The following is a 22,479-nucleotide window of genomic DNA, read 5'->3' as shown; positions in this document are numbered from 1 at the left end:
TAAAAATAATTTTAAATATTAAGTTAAAATAGTTATCTTATTACTAATTCTAAACTCTTTTCTTATCTTATTTGTCTACATCTAATAAGAATATATTTAATGATGATAACTCCACATTCATGACTCATCTTTTTATGAAAATAAATATTAATTTTATTTTTTAATAATAAACATTAATTACAACTAATGAGGATATATATATATATATATATATATATATATATATATATATATATATATATATATATATATATATGTGTGTGTGTGTGTGTTAATTTAATGATTTAAAATAAAATTTAAATTAATTTTACTAAACAACTTTAATACTTCAAAAAAATAATAATAAGTTTTAAGTTAATAATTTGACTTAAAATCACCTTAAATCATTAAGTAATAAATATTAAATTTTACCAAACAACTAAATTTGTAAGTTGAATTATTATTAATGAACGTTTAATAATACTCAATATTTATTACTTAATGAATTAAGTTGACTTTGAGTCAAATGATTCTTAAATTCTTAATTTAAAACTTTTTATTTTTATTTTTTGTTTTAAGTATTAGGATTGTTTGATAAAATTAATTTAAAATTTATTTGAAATCATCATACATATTTATCCTTATTAATTTTAGTTAATATTTATCCATTTTAATTCATACTTATTTTCATTAATTTTGAATAATAAAAATAGATATATTTAAAATATCGTAAATATATAAGATAACCATAAATATTTATTATAAAAAATAAATCATATATAAAAAAATTATAATTTTAAGATATATTCTATCTGGTGTAGGTAAATGAGATAAAAAACAATTTGATAAATTCATATTTTAAATAAATAAAATAAAATAAAATAAATTTCTTATCCTCCATATAAAATAAAATTTAATTAAATAAAAAAAATCAATAGTATGAACAACTCAATTGGAGGACAAAATTTGGATGATTAAATGAAGTTATAAAGATATGAGATTATAATCAAGGTATCAATCATAAAAGTGATAGGATTAAGGTGGGACCCATATGTGTATGTATATGTATACGTGGCACCTTTTACCTTTTTCAATATGATAAGGAAAATTAGTATTGGGTATCATGAACAAACCCTAATTAATTTTAAGCCTAACTTTGAATTATTTTTAAAGCTAAGGTGATGTAACCACTTGGTGTAGACTATGGTATATAGCAATAAAAAATTTTCCTTTCCTTTCATAAATACTCATATTAGTCTATTCTCGGTTTGGGTCTCTCTCTCCGACACAACAAAATCGAAAATACAGGTACACGAAATTCAATCCAATTCCACCCATCATCTCTCTCTCAACTCAGGTTTTCTATTTTCCCCTTTTTTGGTTTTTGTTTTTGTTTTGTGATCTTTTCTGTTTTGTATTTGGATTGTTAGATCTTGTTTTCTTCTTTGCCTCAGTTGGGTCTAGTTTTCTATTTTTGGTTTTTCTTTTGGGGTGTGAGTAATCCGCAATTTTGAGATCCATGGGTATGGTTTCTCTCCCCCTTTTCCCAAATTTTCTCAGCAGCCAAATGGGTCCTTCTCGGATTGTGGTTTCGTTCACAAAATTGGCTTCATTTCCTTGTTTTCTCTCTTTTTAATGTTCCGTTTGGGTGCTGTGAAATTGTGGGATAAGATAATAATTGAAACTTTCAGGTCTTAGATTTTCCGTGTTTGGGAAATCTCTCGTGGGTGGGGTATGATATTCTATTGACATTTCAAATTTTTATTTATTTTTGTGGTCCCATATTTCTTGTTAACCAAACAGGGGATCAATTTTTCAGGTTGTCTGATCTATTGGGATCCCTAGGCTATGCAGCAGAGGTTTAAGCAGCAGCAGCAGCAACAACAACAAACCCTAATGCAGCAAGCATTGCTTCAGCAGCAGCATATGTACCACCCGGGTGTACTCGCTGCGGCTGCCATGTCTCAAGTAACATACTCTTCTCCCTCTACGTGGATACTAATCGATAACCATGAAAGAATCACTGGTTCAATTTGACAAGAGAGTTATACGAAGCTTTATATATAACTAAATTTTGTTTTGTAAGAAATAGCCAACTGTTTTTGGTATAATGTCAATATTCTTGAATGTATAGGATTGGATAGCTTCAATTTGGGTTGAAATAGCCCATGTTCATGTTTTAAAAGGAGTTATTGAGTTGTAAACTTGACAAGATTCAGAGATATCCAATTTTTAAAATGCATTTAAGGTGTGTTTGGCACACAGGAAAGGAATGGGTATAGGATTATGAGTGGAGGTGAATCACAATACCATGTGGAAGGAAGGAATCAAACTTCCTACAAGAGTGAGTTTTGGTTTCCATGATAATGATCTCTTTTTCCTGTTTCCATTTCTAATAAGTAATCCAAAAGTGATAATGAATGCAAAATGGAATTAATTTCCCATTTCCATTCCCTTTTCCAGTGTTCCAAACATGCGCGTAAAATTTATGGGTTGGCTTGTGTGTTTGTTCTGTTTTTTTTTTTTTTCCTCTTTTTTTGTTGCATTATAGCTTTGGCTGCACGGAATTGGAGCCTTGAATTTGGAAATGAAAGCCCCAATTCCGTTTCCTTGGTTTGGTTGGTACTCTATGCTTGATGAAGTCAGACCAGATTAGTAAGATCATGTCATGTGTTTATTGCTCTACTTTAATTTTTTATTATTAGAAAATGGTGGCAATCACATTTTGTTCAGTTGGAATTGCTTCAAGGATGTGGAGCAGAAAAAAAAAAAATCAAAAATGGATATGTGTGGTTGTATAAAGTATGTTTGCATTCTCACTCTAACCTCTTTAGGAAGTTCTCCCTTGGCTATAGTCCAATGATGTGACCATGGAAGAAGCAAGGTTGAAGAAGGGGTCTCTTGTCGGAAGGAGTTGTTTTTTAATGTGGAATCGAAGTCCTTTGAAATCTTTTTGGAGTCAGTTAAATGTAGTTGGTGGGGAAGATTGTAGAAAGGAGACGGGGGTTTTCCTCCTGGATCAAATTTGGGGAGAGGGGTCTTTCTTGGCTCCTTGGGGGGGTGGAAGATTGCTATGAAGGGAAGTTCAGGAAGCCTTTCAAAAGGTTGTGGAATGAAGGGGGAAGGGGCTACAAGTTGGAGTTGCACTACAACAAAGCTGGAAGGTTTTTGTTGTGCTCAGTTGCGTGCGTAGAGGAAAAAAGGTTTTCTTTAGTTTTCCCATAAGGAAAGGCTCCTCAAGGGGGTTGGAAGATTCTTGCTACAAGTCTTAGAAGTGTTGGGGTAGTCCCTGTGTCTAGGCCTTTGGAGGAGTCAAAGGAGCTGGTTAGGTGTTGAGAGGAAAAGAGAGGTGACAACCTTTGCAGAGGTGTTGAATAGAGATAAGAGGGAGTTAGGCGATGATGTGTGGATAGAAAGTGAGTTAGGAGGTTTTAAGTAATTTGGGGTTCCTCAAGAAGTGTTTGGTGGGGAGGTGGGATGGTTCTTCTGACCGATTGCTAGCTCTGGACGTGCTGAATTTGTGGGCTCGCCAATCTTGGGGTTTGAAAGGGGATTTGAAGCTGTCTTTTTTGGGAGACAATCTCATTATTTTTAAGTTTGAATTTGTTTTTGAGGCTGAAAGAGTTTTGATTGGAGGGTCTAGCTTGTTTGAGGGAAGAAGTTTGCAACTGGACTGGTGGGAGTCGAATGCTGGATGCTTTAGAGAAGGTGCCTGCATTGGTGAAGTGTGGGTGAGTGTGTTGGGTCTACTGGTGCATCTGTGGGGGAAAGAGTTCTTTAAAAGGGTGGGGCAATGCCTGTGGAGGTTTTGTGTTGGTGGATATGGAGACAAAGGAGAGGTATCACCTGAAATGGGCTGGGTTACTCATTAAATCTAGTGGGAAAAAAGTGCCTAATCTGCTAATGGTTGTGGACTGAGACGTTGTCTTTGCCATTCACTTGTGGTGGGAATTTCTGCCATGGTTGTTAAAGTCGGTTTCTAAGAGGAGTTGCAGAAGCCCAGATGGTAGGGATAACAGGGAGGGATGTTCATGCGTGGCTGGGAGAGTGGAGGGGAAAGAAGGGAGGCGTGATGCAGTGGACTTGCAGGCAGAAGCATTTGTGCAGTTGGCTTTGGGGGCTGTGCCTGGTCGCAGTACACAAGTTTTGGAGGACTGTGCGCAGTCAAAGTTAGTCAGCAGTTTGGGTGGGGCATTTTTTGGGCCCCCTTATGGGTCGCTCAGCTGGAGGGCTTTAATTGAAGTGAAAGTTGGTAAGCCGCCTTCTTCTTAGGCCGGTCCAAACCCCCCTTGTTAGGTTTGTGCAACAGAAGCCAGTTTGGGCTTCATAAGTCTGGGCCACTTGAAACTTGACTTATGTCTCTTGAAACCCTGGTTATTAGTTCCCAAGGGTTCAGAGGAACCCTTTCGATGGCTACATTGCTTCCTCATTAGAGCTTTTTGGCGATCCTCTCCTAAAGGTGGTGAAACAGGGGCTGGCAAGGTGGGCTTTGAGGGTGAACGAAGCCCTTTTGGCTGAAATGATAGGCTTAGAAGCTAGGCTCACTGTTTCGACTCTTCATCTTTGGCTGGGCCTCCTGCTGTCATTAATGGGTCAGCAGGTAAGGCAAAGGCCACACCTCCCGTGGGGACTCTTTCTTCTGGCTCTTAGCCGCTCTGAATGTTGCTCCAAGATGGAAGGTTGTTGGATCTTATGAGAAGTGAAGAAAAGTGTCTTCAGGTAAGGTGTTGGTGGGTAGGGATGAGGGTCTAGAGGTCAACAAAGCCTTGGAGGCCTGTTGCTTGTTGAAGAGGGAGGACCTTAGCTTTTCTGGTAAGTTTGTAGAGCTCAGCAGTTTTTTGGGGTTGCTTGTGGTGGGGTTTGAAAAGGAAATTAATTCCCTTTTGAGGAAAATGGAATCAAGAAAAGGGCATGGAGTTGAAGTCTCAAAGGGAAGTAGAAAATTTTTGCTTACTCGCCTGGTGAGGGAAATCCGAAAGCTTGACTGTTTGGTGAATTACAATTGTTCTTCTCTCTCAGTTAGGGGGAAAGAGGGGAGCAATGGGGCTACAGTTCTTTCGTTATGAGGTCATTTCCTTCATTCACAACTTGGTAGTTGGTGTTTGGTTACAGAAGGGCTCTCGAGTGGCTTCTAGTCCATCCTAGGCTTTTACCTAGGTTTCTAAGATGTTGGGGTTGGTTGCTGTTGGGTGGTTTGTTTTTGCTTTGCCCTTTTTCTCTTGCTAGCATTTAGGTCTTTTTTGTATACTTCGTGTGTATTTGATTGTGCCTTTTGCTAGTGCTTTTTAATATATTATTCTATTTACCCATTGAGAAAAAAAAATGTTTGCATTCTCAACTCTCCATCTCCCAATTCAAGTTTTCATCAATTTTGATCATTTATTGCTTTTTACTCCATACTATGTGTTGTTTCCAGCTGATGTCAATGAATACAAAAGAATGAGGTGTGTTTTGTCTAAGAAGACAAAAGAACAGATTTTAAATGAATATACAATTTTAAAAATGGTAAGGGTTCCCAGGTAAAAATTTTCATATTTAAAATTCATTGACTAAAAAGCTTGCTGAATAAAGCCATGCTCTTTTGAAATTACTTTTCATTGGCAGTCTGCAGGAACATATGGCACAAGAGACAGATAAATATTCGACTGTTAGGACTATCATTAAGATGACTTTTAGATACTTTTTCCCATGGAATTTTTTGTTATCATGTTTTTCAGTTTTTTATTTATAATTTTTTTAAGGTCTCTCTGCTTCAAGCCTTGTATGCGCGATCTTCATTAATGAGACTAAACATTCAAAACCCATTAAAAGAAATCAGGGGAAAAAGAAAATGAAATAATTTGGACATGAACTTCATTCCTTTTATTTGACCAGATATATCTTTTTGATAGGCTTCTATTTCACCATATATGTTCTGAAGTAGCAGGAAATATGTGTACTTTTTTCTAAAATTTTCAACTATGGTCCAATATTTCTTTTTGCATAACTATGGCTTAAACATTGTGTCCATTCTTTTTTCTTCCGTTTTACCTCTTCATTGCAGGCACATGATTTTGGGGCCTTGGCTATTTAATCGGTTAAAGAACACATCTTGAGCCCACATCTCTTTTTTGATCCTATGGTGTTTGCCTTGTCATGAAGTATCCTCTGGTTTCGATGTATACCACCATATATGTATGCATAAGCATGTGTACATGTTTGTATATACATGTTTATATGTATTTGTATATGTGTGTATATATGTGCATGTCTGTATATGACGCCCACTTGAGCCTGTTTGGAATAGCTTTTGAGGAGCCAAAATTTGCTTTAAATTGGAAACACCATTTTGACTCATTAGATGCATTGTGGAAAAGTTGTTGCCCCTCAAAACTTGCATTTGCCTGAAGCATGCTTCTTGTAAAACATAGTGCAGCAAGCAGTGGAGACTCTTAATGAAGTTTTAAAATCCCAAATATGCATTTAAGGCTTGTACAAATGTCCTCGCTTACATAAAGACTCTTAGTGATATTCAAAATCATTATCCCACCTGTACTATACTGTTTTCTCTTTTCCTCATTATTGTTCCAAATTCATACCCAAGAATCCACATGTTCCCCAATATCCCCCTTACTTTTGCTAGGCTTTAGTTGCTTATTCTTTCCTTTTGCTTCTATATTTTGCAGATGGAGCCTGTTCCAAGCGGCAACCTGCCTCCTGGCTTTGATTCATCGTCATGCCGCAGTGTGTGAGTGTTAAGGGTCCCTTTTCCACGTTTCTTTTAAAATGTTTTGGGATACGTATCCTTTTTAATTTAATTTTGGCAGTTATGTGTTGTGAACTGGTAGCTGCATGCATTTTTCACTTGAGAAGACTTTCAGTTTGGAAATTTGTTACTGGAACACGATTGATTTTTATTTTATTCTTTTACTAACGCAAGTATTAACTTCTTTTTTTCATCATCTTGGCCATCAAGTCACCAAAATAACATGCATGGTTGGAAGTGTGAAATGGTATCATGTGTGTTATCTTGAAGATGTGTTTCATTTTTTGTTTACATGTGTGCTAATCTTATAGCATGATTATTTCAGTTATGTAGGTAATATTCATGTAAATGTCACTGAGAAACTTCTTGCAGAAGTTTTCCAAAGTGCTGGTCCTCTTGCTGGATGCAAACTCATTAGAAAGGATAAGGTTTGATACAGTAATCAGCTTTGCTTTTTTTGTATAGTATTGTTGGCTTGGTTATCACATCACTTGATCTTTAGTTTATTAATGCACTTTATTGTAGTACTAATGTTTGTTCATTCCTTAACATCTTTTAAAAGTTTATTTCATTATAGCGGATATGGCTAATGGCTCTAGATAGAGCTGAAATGGAAATAGGATTCATGGAGCTACATCAAACACCAAACTAGAACTTTGTTTAATCTCATTACTTACTGGCTACCAAGATGCAATTATGAGATTGGAAGTCATTGTAACCACTTCTGATAGCTTTCTACAAACCTGTCTCAAATGCCTCTTCGCCAGCCTTGGAACACTAACCATCAACCACCAACAACCAACTTTCTCCACAAACTTTCCTATAGTGACCCTCTTCTACAAATTAACACAATCAACTACACATATATACAGCCATCACCAGTGAGGTCTTGCTTAGAATGAACATTCTTCTCATATATATATATATATTTTGATAGATAAGGAAAAGTTGTATATAAAGAAAAGAGGGGACACCAAAAACAGTGCCCTCAAGAGTATATAGGAAGTATTCAGAAGAAGCCAAAAGTCTTAAACCAGAGAGGGAGGGATAGAAACAAAAAACATCACCTGCCCTTACTTAGAGCCTAACCAATCAATGAAGCTTACAAACGAAAAAGGGCTCAAATCTATAGACACCCTAACCCAAGACCATAGGTTACATGAACATTCTTCTCATATCCAAACCACATTTATCTTTTCGGAACACCAATTGCTTAATTAACTAAATTAATTTTTCCTTTTTGAACCCCCATTCCACTACAACTAAGCTCACTAAATCTTTTCAAACGTGTTACAAACTTGACATCCCAAGGATGATATAAAATAGATTTTCAATTTGGATAGAGTGCTCTTTGAATGCGTGACTTTGCCTCCCTTAAAAAATTATTACATTTTCCAAGAGGTAAGCCTCCTCTTGCACCATATCTAAACAGAGTGCTAATCTACTTTGACCTGAAAGAGGGTGTTTAAAGGCAATCCTAGAAAGTTTGGTGGTGGCTTACCTGCCCTAGTACCAAGGATAGACACTAGACCTTCTAGATCCTCTACTTCTCCAACTAAGATTAGCTTACTTTACTCCATCTTAATTTTCAATTTAAAAACAGCCTCAAAAGAAAGGAGGATCCACCCGATATACAATGAGTCGTTACTGTTTGGCTCACAGAATAAGAGGGTGTAATCAATAAATACCACATATGAAATCTCTAAACCCCCGACCTGAATCCTAGAAATAAAATACCCCCTCCATTTCTTGAAGCTACAAAGCAACTCAAGGCCACTATCACCAACCTATAAGATAGGGAGAGAATGGTTCTTCTTGTTTCCTCTTGAATTTTCAAGAAGTCCTATCAGCATTCCATTAATCATCATAGATAATCTAATTGTGGAAATATAGAATTTTATCCAATTGAACTACCTCTAACCAAATCTCATCTTGTCCATAACTTATAACAAAAATTCTCTATTTAGATGGTTATAAGATTTTTTATTTATTTTTAATTTTTTAATTTTTTTTATATCCAAGTTACACTTGAGCTCAGAAGTTTAGAGTTTATAGATTTATTAGCTATTAGAACTGCATTTAGATCAACCTCCCTTTGAAATTCCAAAATCACCTTATCAACCCTGGATCTCTTTCTGGCAAGAATCTATTGAAGAAGAATAATGCACACTGTTTTGCTTAGTCTGTTGCCCATTTATGCGCATTCATGTTTCTAGAGCTCAATGTGGTTGGAGATGGCTTGTTCTCCTTTATTATTATCTTTTTCTTGCAATTTATTATTCTTCTGGGGTGAGCTTGACATATTTTTTTGTGTGCTAATGCTTCTCTAGCCCCTTGAGTTGATAGACTAGGAGATAGTAAGAACAAATAGAGAAGAAAAAGGAAAGAGTAAAAGATTAGAGTTTGTTTCTCTATCTCATTATTATTAAATTAGTCATTTGTGATGGCATAAGTACAAGTTACTTCATAGATAAATAGGAAGATGATATTAATCATAAACACTGTATTCATCCGATACTTCCCCTATGAGAGTGTTGGATTTAGAGTGTATGAACATGTATTATTAATATCATTAAGGAGGAATATCCTTGGTGATTATAGCATCTAACCAAAGCAAGTCTTTTTCTTCAAATCAAGGTATGATTTTCAAAATACTATGATTTATGAACGCATTGAATATTTACTCATAAAAAATGAATGTATTGAATAATAATTATTAATAAATTCTAATCACCAAGATAAGTCATTACACTATATGGTAGGTGATGCACTACAACCTTTATTGAATCGTCTAAATTCATGAACAATCGTGAACAGCTTATCAAGTTACAAGAATCCTATGGTTTGTGTCTTTTATATACCCTCATATACCCAAACCAAGTTCAATGTAATTGATTAGGTAGAATGCTTATAAAGACAATGCTCAAATAAATTCAACATTCATAAAATATTTACAAAAATAAATTATATTGATATAGTTAATAACATTTATTTTGTTTCAAAAGTCTTACTTTCTAGGGCTGATTCTAACAGGTGGTTCATAGATATCTGACATGCTCAACTTGCATAGAATAAACAAAAAGAAGAGTTTAGTCATTCAAATGAAGTTAACATAAAGAAAGAATGTAATCATCCAAGGGCCAATTAGCCATGTAGTGTTCTCATGGCTGCGAGAGGAGGGAGGTGCTGGTTCGCAATGGACTCTTAAGTCTTTTGATCTTTCTGTAGAGGTGGTAGGGGAAAAGCTGAGAGGTGTTATTAAGGAAAGAGGCTGAGGCTTTTCTGCCTGGATTAGGTATGGGGATCTGAGCTTACATTGCTTGTTGGAAGGGGTGGAAGCTTGCTATAGAGATGAAGATTTGGTGAGGTGGAGCAAAGGACGGGAGGAGGGTGGGAGGAAGTTCAAGTTGGAATGATGTTCGAATAAGTCAGGGAGGCTTTTATTTTGCTTTGTTGTGGCTGAACGGACGAAGAGATTTTTGTTGATCTTTCCCTAAGGGAAGGGTCTACATAAGGGGTATTGGCGGAGAAGCTTCATCATCTAGGACTCGTCTCCTCAATAGAAGTTAGGAAAATGGTCTACCCTGCAAAGGTAAGGAGTACATCAAAGGAGTTGACAGAAGATGGGACTGTTGCAAATGTGGTCAAGAAAGATTTGGGTGTGATAGGAGAAGCAGTTTGGCTTCAGCCTAGGGAGAGCGACGTGCAAATTAGGGAGGAGCATTTAAGTCGATGCTTGGTCAGGTGGTTTGGAAAGGTCTTAGACCTGTTACTAGGGTTAACTTTGATGGAAAAACTAGGGACTAATTTGTGGTTTTTGCAAAAGAGGGGGGAGGGGGGGCTTTGGGGGAGCTTTGCTTTTATTTGATTTTGATGTTAGCTCCGAGGCAAAGATGGTTGCAAGAGGTTCAAGAAGGCTTAGAGAGAGAGTTTTGCATATGGTAAAATGGACACCCAAGGTTGGTTGTTTGTGACTAGGGGGGTTTGCTAAGGAAGTGTGGGTAAGGGTTTTGGGTCTCCCTTTTCATCTGTGAAGTCGGAGGGGTGTATAAGAAATTAGGAGATTGTTACAATGGTTTTGTTGTTGTGGTTGAAGATATAGCTCTTTTGTCTAATTTACAATAGGTTAAGGATCTTGGTAAAATTTGATGGGAGTGTCTTGTCTAGTTCGTTGCAAGAGATGTGGAGGGTTCTACTCGTGCCGACAAAGGGATAGGAATTGGTGTGCAGCCCTTGCAGTTTGCAAGCGTTGAGGTGTTGTTCTTTAACAGGAGAGATATGGTAATTGAGGTTGCAAACTGCTATGGTGCAACTATTGGTAGGGGGGTGGGTTCCCAAGGTAGAAGCATGAGGAGTACAACTGGTGATGGAAGGGTTTGTTTGGACAAGTCCAACCTTCAAGTTGAGGACGTTTGGGCTAAGTTTGAAACCTAGGCCTTGGGCTGCCAGGTACTGGGTGAGGTCCATGTCATTGGAGGGCTGTTTTCTTCTAAGGACCAGGAACCTAGTAGTTCTAAGGCTCTTATGGTTTCAGGTTTCGATGTGGAGGCTTTAGGCTAGGCTCGAGATTTTTGTGTGTTGATGAGGCCCCCTTGGCTATAACTCTTGAAGTGGGGCGTGATTTAAGTTTGGGCCAAGCCCAAGGAAAGTCAATAAGAAGGGAGGGCCAACATTTAAGGTTAATTTTGAGAAAGCAAAGGACTTGTTAGGGCTTCACAAAGGGAGTGGGGTTCTCGCTAGGTCTTTAGCGTATGGTCGGGGGAGTTGCAAAGGAGTCGGGGTTGAGAGGTGAGAGTTCTTTCTAGGGTCAGTGATGGTGAGCTCTCGCATTGCGATCACCGATGAAGCACTTGTGGCAGAGGCGATTAGGCATCCGCTTCCTCTACCATTTTTATTTTTTTTGGTAGATGAAGACAAATTGAATTGATAAAACGCCAAAATAGGGGGCACATCCTACGTATATAGGCAGTGTACAAAGAGAGCCAAAAACAAGACTGCAAAAAGAAAGAAGAAAACTAGAGAGGTAAAAAGCTAGCCATCATGCCAATCACCCAAAAAATTCAGAAAATAGGGAGAGTCTAAATCCATAAACTGTTGAGACCACTCTAGAATAGTCTAAAAAAAGAGGTTTCTCAAGCAGGGGTCTGACATCTCTTCTTCTTAGAACGTTCTTCAGTTTTGCTCTCCCCAGATACACCAAAAAGGACAAATAGGCGCCAATCTCCAAACTGCTCTCGTCTTCTTCCCTAGCCCCTTAACTTTCCATTCCAGAAGCAGATTTCTCACTGAGGCTGGGAACACCCACACCAGTCCAAAAGAAGATAGTAGCAAAGTCCATAACTCCCTTGTCCTGCCACAATGAATCAGAATGTGGCCCGCCGATTCCTCATTGTCTTTACAAAGGTTGCACCTGTTAATCATGGACCAACCCCTCTTCATTAATATGTCTACTGTTAAAATTTTTCCCCAAACTGCTTCCCAAGCAAAAAAAAAAGAGTTCTAAGAGGGGCAAACAAACCCCAAATATCTTTGGCTGGAAATAAAAGGCTATTCTCAGCCCTTAAAGACCTCTAAGCCTTAGTTGTTGGCCTCTTAGGCTGATGCTTCATGATGGCAGCTTACTAGAGCTTTTGACGAGTGTTGTGAAGGGGCCCTCAAGGAAGGAGTTGGTGGTAGAAATGAGGAAATGGTTTCCCCTTTGGACATGGACTCCAGATGTGTTACGGAGGGAGAAGATCGTGGTAGTCTTCCAAGCGAGTTTGTCAAGCTTGGTAACTTCGTAGGGATGCTTGTGGTGGGTTTTGAAAGGGAGATCATTTCTCTTCTCAAGAAATTGGAGGCAAGAAAAAGTCGTAGAGTTAAGAATCTAGGGAATAAGAGGAAACCTCCTTCATCCTGGTTTGAGAGGGAGATATGAAAATTAGAGAGCACGGTCAATTATAAGAATTATCCGCTCATTGTAACGGGAAAGGAGTGGAGAAATGGGGATTAAGGGATGCAAGTTGTAGATGGGCTCAAGAGCAGCTTTTGTGCCTGGGGCATTTTATGTTGTTGTTTGTTAGGGGGTCTTTTTCTATTGTGGGTTCTCCTGCTAGGGTCTATCTGGCTCTTCTGGGGGTGGGTTTCTGTTAGGGTTGTGGGTGTTTGGTTTTCCTTTTCTTTTCCTTGGCCTAATTGTATACTTTGTGTGTACTTTATTGTGCCATTTTGCAAGTGCCTTTAATATATTTTCCTGTTTACCTATCAAAGAAAAAAAAAAAAAAAAACAAAAACTTAAACTTGCCTAGAATAACTTGAAAAATTTTACTTGTCTGCCCCTTTTGGTTGGGACATCAGCAAGTTGTCCACCAGTTTCTACAGAGGCTTTGCATAAACCAGTTTTTTTTGGCCTCTCCCTGATAAAATGATGGTCCACCTAATATTTTTCAATTTGTCATGTTAAAACTGGATTATGAGCAATGTCTTGGTTGCTCTTCAACCAAGTCAACCTATTACACCAAAAAAGGGAAAAGAAAAACCCGACGTGACCTCCCAATCATACCAGAAACTTGAGGAGCCTTTTAGTGTCTATATTCATTATTGATAACATGAATACTTTTGTGTACTGTAATTTTTATGCTTACCTTATTCATTTCCAGTCAACCAAAGCTTTTGCTAGCTATTTCTTCAATTTGCTTGGTTTTGATGCTTAGATTATTCCATTATTTTTGCAGTCGTCATATGGTTTTGTGGACTACCTTGATCGAGCATCTGCTAGTCTTGCAATAATGACATTGCATGGACGTCAAGTGTAAGTATTAATCTATCTTGCATCAAGCTTGGCATATCTGTGGTCTTTTTTTGGGCATGTGATATGACTATTTTCACTTTGCCATGTGTGCATTTTATTTGTAATACTTCATTCTAAAAGATGCATCACAGTTTTGCTAGTAACATCCTAAATTAAAATTGGTGTCTAGAATTATCCATCTTTTTCAATTCCTCAGTGTTTCTGGGACCTTTATTATCTTTATCAAGATCAAGATTAAGACGGATAGCTCTTATGTGGTTTTTGATAATTCAATCAGGATCTTCAGGCCTCTGCCTTAAAGTAGTGGTCTTTTATGGTTTTTGATTTATTCAATTTGCAGTTATGGTCAAGCACTTAAGGTGAATTGGGCATATGCCAGTGGCCAGAGGGAAGACACGTCAGGTTACTCTGAGCTTTCATAGTTCTTCTGCTTCCTGCTAATTTTGTTGCTTCTGAGCTGCATTTTCTTCTAATATTCTAATGGGTCATTAATGATCTTATGATAATCAGGGCACTTTAATATATTTGTTGGTGATTTGAGCCCAGAGGTTACTGACGCAACTTTATATGCCTGCTTCTCAGTTTTTGCTAGTTGTTCGTAAGTTTCTTGTATCTCTTGAGGTTTCCTGGTAATCCATATTTGGAGTGAATCCTTACTAGGATAGAGGTACCATGTCATATATCTCCTCTTGAGTTGTGACTGTAGTCAATGTTCATGTTATTGTTGTCTTGGTTTACTAATTGCTTCTCTATTTCAGAGAAAAATTTAGTTTTTATTACTCCTTAACAACGTTTTGATCCATCAAAATCCTTCCTTTTGTGTCACTCTGTGTGTGTGTGTGTGTTTGCACTCATTTTTTTTTTTGTGGATTTGGCTTGATTTACAATATTTTCAGTTTAAAAAATGTGGGTCAACTTTTACAATCAACTTGTACAAAAAAGTGTCTAGAGAGTCAGGTCATGGTTAGGATCTGTTATATTATCCTTTTTGTTTTGATCAGGTCATGTAAATTTGGAAGGATTTCTCATCCTTCATTGTACTTCAGTTCATTTCAATGAATTTGTTCTTTCTAATAAAAATAAATAAATAAACAAAACAGCCAATATCAATACTGATACAGGAGTGGATTTATAAACTTGTACATTAAATTGCTCCATTTCTTGTCCCCTTCCCTGCATCGAGTATCAGTATGGAACTCTTTTTTGGTGTGATACTTATGCTGTTTGTTTATTCATATTTTATTTATTTAAGTTAATTTTTAAAAAACATTTCCAGAGATGCAAGGGTCATGTGGGATCACAAAACTGGACGGTCAAAAGGATATGGCTTTGTTTCTTTCCGTAATCAGCAGGTATTGCTTACATAGTTGAAGTTTAGAATATTTCCAATTTTAAACCTAATCCTTCTCAGAAATTCAAACTTCATCATTGAAGTCCTTTTCTAAATATTTTGCTCTGTTTGGTTGATTGGAGAACATGGAATCGCAAAAAAAAAAAAAAATATATTTTTTTTTTCGATTTTCATTTTTATTGTGGTTAAGAAACAATAATTTTTGCCTTTAGTAGATCAGAACCAAATCCAAGTCTGTCTAGAGTATCTTCAGGATGAGAAGAACCAGAAATCTTATTAAGTGCTTTATTTGATTGTTTTGCAGGATGCACAGAGTGCCATCAATGACTTGAGTGGTTGGGCATCTAACAACTTGTTGATCTCCGTTCAGTTTTATCTGTCTTGAGTGGTTTGGGAGCTATCTCTGTGGAACGTCTGATTGGTTTCACACCCATCTTGTAGGTAAATGGCTTGGGAATAGGCAAATAAGATGCAACTGGGCAACTAAAGGTGCTGGCTTTAATGAGGACAAGCAGGTTAATGAAAATCAAAACGCAGTTGTACTTACTAATGGATCTTCAGGTATTGTAAATCTCTTCTACTCATCAGACCACAAATCATGTAGGATGGCAAGGGAATTGAACGTAGGTTGCTGCTATTCTTTTGTTACCCCAGGTTTAGGTTTCCACTTACATGGAGATATCTGCATGTTTATAGAACCACAGATACCATGTGGGCTAAGTCCAGTCAATTTGAAAAAGTAGAGGCATTATTCAATTGCATTTGGATTTTACAGAAAAACAATTGATGAGTATGCTCAGAAAATTGACTAGTTGGCCATGTTGTCAAAATGCCTAGGTGATGTAGATGGTGGGCCTAGTTAGTAGGTAGCTTGGTTGACTAACATATTTCAAAAGGGCCAAGTTGTTTCAGGTGTGGTGCTCTAGAAAATCTTTTTATTTTTTTGAATATTTTCATTTTTACTTTTTTTTTTTTTTTTTGATACGCAAGCTTTATATGTATATTTTACTATACACAGCCCTTATATTGAGTGTGAAACATGGTGGCCCCAGGATATTCATACTGAAGCATTTTGGACCTAGTTTGTCTGTTTGCATTGCAAATAAACATGCAAAAATGCACATCTTGTTTTCTTTTGCCAATAAGCCTTGAACAATTCATAAGACAAATCAATGAAGCCTAGGATAATATGAAGAAATATTTTTAATGTATTGATAAATCAAAAAAGAAAGAAAAAAAAAAATACATGATGTAGTTAACCGATATGATATATTGTTGTCATATGGGCCTCTTGATCTATGATAAGTCATTCGTAAATCAACCACTAACCACACTCAAGCTTTGATTTTAGGAGGAACTTCAGACTTCCAACCAAAAGGCAATTGGAGAATCATTGTTTGAAAGATCATGGAAGGACTGAGAATCTGAAGGAACCAAAGTAAAGTTCTTTAATTGGGAAAATGCTGGAGAGAAGTAAACAAGTTAAAAAAAGTGAGCAACAATGAAGATAACCCATGCCAAGGTAGGTTAGATTGAGACTGGAGAAGATTCAGAGGGATTTTCTTTGGGGTGGTGGGGCTCTTGTGCAGAAACTCCATTTAGTTGGATGGAAATCAGTCTGCTCAGAGAGAAGGAAAGGGGGCTTGGGTGTGAGGTGTCTTTTAGCGATGAACAAAGCTCTTCTTTGCAAGTGGAGCTGGCACTTTGCCAATGAAAGTGGGGCTCTTTGGAAGCAAGTCATTATCCAAAATTTCGGTGAGGATGATGAGGATTGGTGTTCCTGGGAGGTGGGTGATAGGTATGGTGTTGGCCTTTGGAAAATCATTAGAAAGGAGTGGGATCTTTTGAGTAGCAGAATATCCATTTCTGTGGGAAATGGTTAGAGAGAAAAATTCTGAAAGGCCAAGTGCTGTGGAGATGAGCCACTTTGTGTTACTTTCCTTTCCTTTCCTTATTTGCCCTAGCCACTTTTAAGGATGCGTGGGTGGCGGATGTTTGGAACTTCGAAGGTGAAAGGGATGGGTAGGCTCCTTGTTTGTCTTGGCTGTTGAACGATTGGGAGGTGGAAAGAGTGGAATGCTTTTTGTTGAAGATTCAAGCAAAGAGGGTTCATAGGAATGAGGAAGATAGGATGCTTTGAACACCTTCGAGATGTGGGGAATTTTCGGTTAAATCCCTATACTTATTTTGGAGCTTGGAGATCCTACTTTGTTCCCACGGAGTATCATTTGGAGATATTGTGCACCACCTAAAGTGGCTTTTTTCATGTGGGAAGCAACTTGGGGGAAAACCCTTACTTTGGATCAAGTCAAGAGGAGGGGAATAGATGTTTCCTTTGCCACGTTGAAGAAAAAATTGTTGATCACATTCTTCTTCATTGTGCAAAGACGTGGGGTTCTTTGGCAGCTGCTTTTTTCTCTTTTTGGTGTTTCCTAGGTCCTCTCTTCTTCGGTTAAGGAGGCGCTTCTTGGGTGGTATGGGCCTTTTGTGGGTAAAACTAGTAAAAAGTCTTGGATGGGGGCGGCCCCATTATGTATTTTTTGGACAGTTTAGAAGGAAATGAATATGATAGCGGTTGATTATGCGGAATTGTTGGTTCAAAAGATGGAAAATTCTTTTGTTTATAATTTGTGGTCTTGGTCTAGGGTGCATGTAGATATAGACCCTATTTCCCTTGTTAGCTTTATTGATTGGCTTGGTTCTAAGTGAGGGCAGGTGATGTTTTTTGTTTCTCTCCCTCTCCCTTTTAGGTGAGCCTATTGGAGGTCGGTATATACTTATTGTATACTTTGAGACGCTGTTTTGGCGTTTCCTGTTTTTAATATACACACACTTATTTATCCAAAAAAAAAAAAAAAAACAATGAAGATAACCCATCAATTTCCTGATGTGGTAAATTACTCCGGAAGTCAATGTTGCAGGAAAGGAAATGCTGCAAGTAATCTAAAAAAATGAGATATAAGAAGATTTCTCCCCCTCAAAATGTGATGAAGATCAGAATAGAGAATACAAAGAGGTTAACTAGCCTACCAAGGATCCTCCTGAAAATGAATTCTCAAACTATCTCTCACCAAGAAATCAACAAATTGATGAAAAAAAAAAATCTTAAAAGCCTTTGGAGATGGCTTTCTAGGATGTAACCACCTATATATTGTGTTTGCATCTCATCCATTTGTACGCACCCCATAGATACTTGTAGTAATAACACAATGCCACACCAAGCCATTCTCTATAGGAGATCTCCAAAGCCACTTTCCAAAGAATGCTCTATTCCTACTGAAAGCCCCCTCAAGCCCTGAGCACTTTTCAGGCTCTCATTTGTGTTGGCTTGCAAAATTGATTCCAATTTATAGTATGATCTCTGCTCCCTTTTCTAACATCTGAGGAAAGAAAATCTTGTTGATTCCTCTCAAATCATAAAAGCAGCTACCATTGGGGTTTTGAATACCAGCAGGTAATAAGTGGAGATACTGGCTGAACAATATTGGATTAGGGTGATTCTACTTCAAGGGATAGAAAGTCTTTCCTTGAACCATCCAAGCTTCTGGAGATCCTATCAAGCACGAGGTCCCAAAATGAGGTGGCCTGGCTTCTTCCCAAAGGAAGGACTTAGGTAGGAAAGGGCCAATTAGAAGGAAGTCAGGATTTGATCTCTGCACCCCTCTCTCTCACTACCTCTGTCTCACCTCTTTCTTTTTTTGTCTTCATCAGTTGTGGTCCAAAGTGTCTGCACCAACTAAAAGTTATGCCATGCACAACACTGGCCAGGAAGTTTTGGGTGCTGATTGCTTTTTCCTGTTTTTTCTGTATTTCACAGATGGAAGTCAAGAGAATACAAATGAGGAGGCCCCTGAAAATAATCCAGCATACACTACTGTCTATGTTGGCAACCTTTCTCATGAGGTAATTAGAAGAATGAAGAATAAAGGAATCAAAAGATTTTAATCTGGTATTGTTTTGCTTAGTCAACCTATGCTCTTTCTATACATATGAACTTTGCTTCTTAGATTCCATTTCCTAATCCAGTTAGACATTTATTTAAAATTATAGTGAACCTGTTTCTATTATTTTGGAAGGCTCTCAAATACTTTTTGAGATGCTAAAGAGGTGGCATATTCCTACTGGAAATATTTTTTAACTTTTCAGAATTGAGTTTCTCATGTTCTTGAATTATGTAGTTAAATTTCTTTGCAAGCTTTCCTATTGTAAACTTCCTTTGTAGCATCTCATGGGGGAAATTTGGAGGCTAACATGGTTAGAATAAGCTAAATTTAGGGAAGGATATACAACATCTAATACAAGCTTCCCAAAAATTGTTACCTGAATGTCTTCTTTGTGAAGTTCTTCATTCTAACATACTTTTCCGCTTGTTTTCTTTGGCAGCTTTAAATTATCTTAGGTTACCATGTTTTTCATATTTCCTTATTTTCCTTCCCATATCTTTTGCTGCTTCTGTTTTCCAAACTGGTGGCTATAGTTTCTCACAGAAATCATCATATTTTCAGGATTCCTATCTGTTGTTGGGTCTATATTTTCCTTAACTTTTGATCTCTGTGCTCAGGTAACTCAAGCTGAACTTCACTGTCAGTTTCATGCTCTTGGAGCTGGGGTTATTGAGGAAGTGCGCATCCAGAGGGATAAAGGTTTTGGGTTTGTCAGGTACCACACCCATGAAGAAGCAGCCTTGGCCATTCAGATGGCGAATGGAAGGATAGTTCGTGGAAAATCCATGAAGGTAAGAAAAATTCTGCTAGTTTTTTTTTGTTCAATTGCTTCCTGTTGGACTGTGTAGTTTTTGTTTTTTTTTTTGTTATGTATTGCCTTTATAAATGTGTTGGGGTACCTTCTTCTTGCTGAATAATCACTCACATAAATGGTATGAGAATTTCTTTTTCTTTTTCCTTTTTCCCTTTTTCCCTCCCATCTATTCTTCTTCTTCCAATGAATGTTCACACACACAAACACAAATGGTGGAAGATACTCTTTTTTATTTGCTTTTCTCCCCATCAATTCTTCTTCTTCTGCCAAATGTTCACACACGCACACAGATGGTGAAAGATTTTTTTTTTGTTTGCCTCTTCGCTCCATCAATTCTTCTTCTTCAACTACTGTCTGAATTACTCATACACGTAAGTGGTGTGAGGATTCCTTTTTCTTTTTTACCTTGCTCAATATTCACACACAACGATGGTGTGAGAATTCTTTTATTTATTTATTTTCACCTGACCAATCTATTTTACCTGTCAAATAACGTTTTATGAAACTCATAGAGAAGCTCCACTCCAACTCCTCTTTGCCTGAATATCTCACACACATGGTGTGAGAATTGCTGTTTCACACTGTTAATAAGTTCCTTTCTCAAAGAAGAGTTTGTGCCACTACTACTTCCCCAATCCGCCATTGTCCACTATTGTCTTGGAGGCTAAATATCAAATTGACTGGATATAGGTAGTTGATTCATAAAAATGGCAATTCTTTTCATGAGAAAAAATGGGACAAAACTCTAGTTCTAGTTCCCAGTGCTATATGGATAGGATAGGTGCTACACAGAGGACAGGTTTCAATCTCCAATCAATATCCCATTCATAATTTCCTCTTCTCAAAGAACATTTATTGCAACTCATATTTTACCGGTCTACCTGTATCTTGGATGCTAAATACCAAATTGATTGGATATAGGTAGTCTTTTCATTAAAATATCATTTCCTTTTAAAGAAAAAAATTACAATAAAGCTCTAGTTTGCAATGCTATGTGGATAGAATAGGTTTAGATCTCATCAACTTGACATTTGGCATCCATGAGAAACATGAGAATCTCAGATTCAATGCACATCTTGTCTATCTACAAGTTGTAAACTCAAATGTATTGATGAGCTTATCTGAGCAGTTGAAAATAAAAATGGTTCTTGCTGTTATTTGACCAGTTCTTAACAATGTGGTTCATCCTTGGTGATGCCGAAGCAAGACACTCCCAGAGATCTATTATATTATGAATATAATAGATCTTCATCCTTGGTCATATAGATTATAAATGTGACATATTTTCCATTAGAAAAGAACATTCATTGAAAAGAAAACTGTTGTGGATCCCATTTGAAGAACTCATTCTTCATTTTGTGCATGCATGCAGTGCTCATGGGGTAGCAAGCCAACGCCTCTCGGTACAGCTTCTAATCCCCTACCTCCTCCAGCTCAACCATATCAGATCCTTCCTACTGCTGGCATTAACCAAGGCTACTCACCAGCAGAGTTGTTGGCCTATCAGCGCCAACTTGCCTTAAGCCAAGCTGCTGCATCCAGCCTCTCGGGCCAAGCTCTTATGCAGATGACTGGACATCATGGTCTAGCTGCAGGTTCCATGGGTGTGAGCTCTGGTGGCACCCAAGCTATGTATGATGGATATCCTAATAATTCATCAGGCCAGCAGCTGATGTATTATCATTAACAATGGGGCCATGAAAGATGTGAGCAGAAATGCTTTCTTTTTGGTGACCTCTGTAATGTTTCCCCTTCGTTTGTCTCTTTCTATTTCTTCAATATGGGTTTTCTAAACAAAACGAGCCTGTTTTCAGTTACAGAATTTTGGGTATTGTATTTCACATTATGTAATATTTCACATCAAACGGGCATCTAATGAGATTTAAGCTCTGATTTAATATAGATTGAGGTCCTCTGTTAATACATATAATTACATTTGTGTTCTACTCCTAATCACACGCAAACCCATTATGGAAATTTAATGTGAGACAAGGCATAAGAGCATTTTTTCCATCTCCATTTTTCTTCTGAAAAAATAGTTGAAAGGATTAGCATCACCCATAACTTGTTCAAAAAGTAAAACCCTTGAATTGGCATCACTCTTAGTATAGAATGCTGGTGGCCTCAAGCCCACCCAACTTTCCCTCATGCCTCAGTTTACCTACCCAACTCTGCCACATGTGGGAAAGTTGGGTGGGTCAACTGAGGAAACTACCAGCTTTCTATATATCTGATGGGCCCAAGGTTTGGTTAGTAGTCAAGTGTTTTAAGGCATGTAGGCGTTGTTGATAGCGATTCAACAACAGCAGAGCCAAAGACTTAATGCTGATAGTTGAGTGTTTTAAAGTTAAACGACTTAGCCAAAGACTTTTGCTAAGGGAGGATCCAAGGAAAATATTATTATTTTTAGTTATCATTAAGGTAATCAATGATATTTTATATTATTATTAACAAATTAAATAATTTTAAATATTAATTATGAAAATGTATCAAATTAAACAACCATAGAACTAAGAACATTTAAAAAAAAGTTTTAGATTTTATATACATAAAAAAAAAATTATTAATAATATTTAAAGGAAATTTTCAAAAGAATTAAAAAATAGAAAGAAAAGTCATTAGAAAATTTCAATATATTTAATGTAGAAAAATCCTTTAAAAATATTTTAAAGAATTTAATAATTTATGTTATAGATATTTTTTAAATGAAAGAGGTGTTCCCCTTTTTAAGTCTCATTGTCTTATAACTTGATGTCATTTATTTATACCTTTAACTTATTTTTTATACTTATATCCAAAAACCTAGATTTTTCCATATGAGATTAAGATTTCTATTGATGTCAAATCAATACCTTG

General features: G+C 37.0%; 1 protein-coding gene across 3 annotated transcripts; it reads left to right on the top strand.

The window, feature by feature from the left end:
• The first annotated feature begins 1,184 nt into the window (after positions 1-1,184).
• On the top strand, positions 1,185-21,548 carry LOC117912555 (oligouridylate-binding protein 1B-like). 3 transcript variants are annotated; one of them, XM_034827187.1, is made up of 13 exons: positions 1,185-1,287; positions 1,799-1,947; positions 6,645-6,706; positions 7,050-7,152; positions 13,438-13,514; positions 13,855-13,916; positions 14,025-14,112; positions 14,791-14,866; positions 15,170-15,200; positions 15,307-15,426; positions 18,683-18,768; positions 19,427-19,600; positions 20,996-21,548. In XM_034827187.1, exons 2-13 carry the CDS (start codon positions 1,828-1,830, stop codon positions 21,308-21,310), a joined length of 1,314 nt encoding a protein of 437 aa, XP_034683078.1. In that variant the 5' UTR covers positions 1,185-1,287; positions 1,799-1,827; the 3' UTR covers positions 21,311-21,548. The 3 variants fall into 3 exon arrangements, with proteins under 3 accessions (XP_034683078.1, XP_034683079.1, XP_034683080.1); XM_034827188.1 differs by having other exon boundaries at positions 1,236-1,336; XM_034827189.1 differs by lacking the exon at positions 1,185-1,287 and adding an exon at positions 1,609-1,711.
• Positions 21,549-22,479: the final 931 nt, after the last annotated feature.

This window comes from Vitis riparia, chromosome 4, assembly GCF_004353265.1.
Source record: "Vitis riparia cultivar Riparia Gloire de Montpellier isolate 1030 chromosome 4, EGFV_Vit.rip_1.0, whole genome shotgun sequence".
In the NCBI taxonomy this organism is placed as follows: domain Eukaryota; kingdom Viridiplantae; phylum Streptophyta; class Magnoliopsida; order Vitales; family Vitaceae; genus Vitis; species Vitis riparia.
Note: the sequence above shows the minus strand (reverse complement) of the source record. Positions and strands in the feature narration are given on the sequence as shown.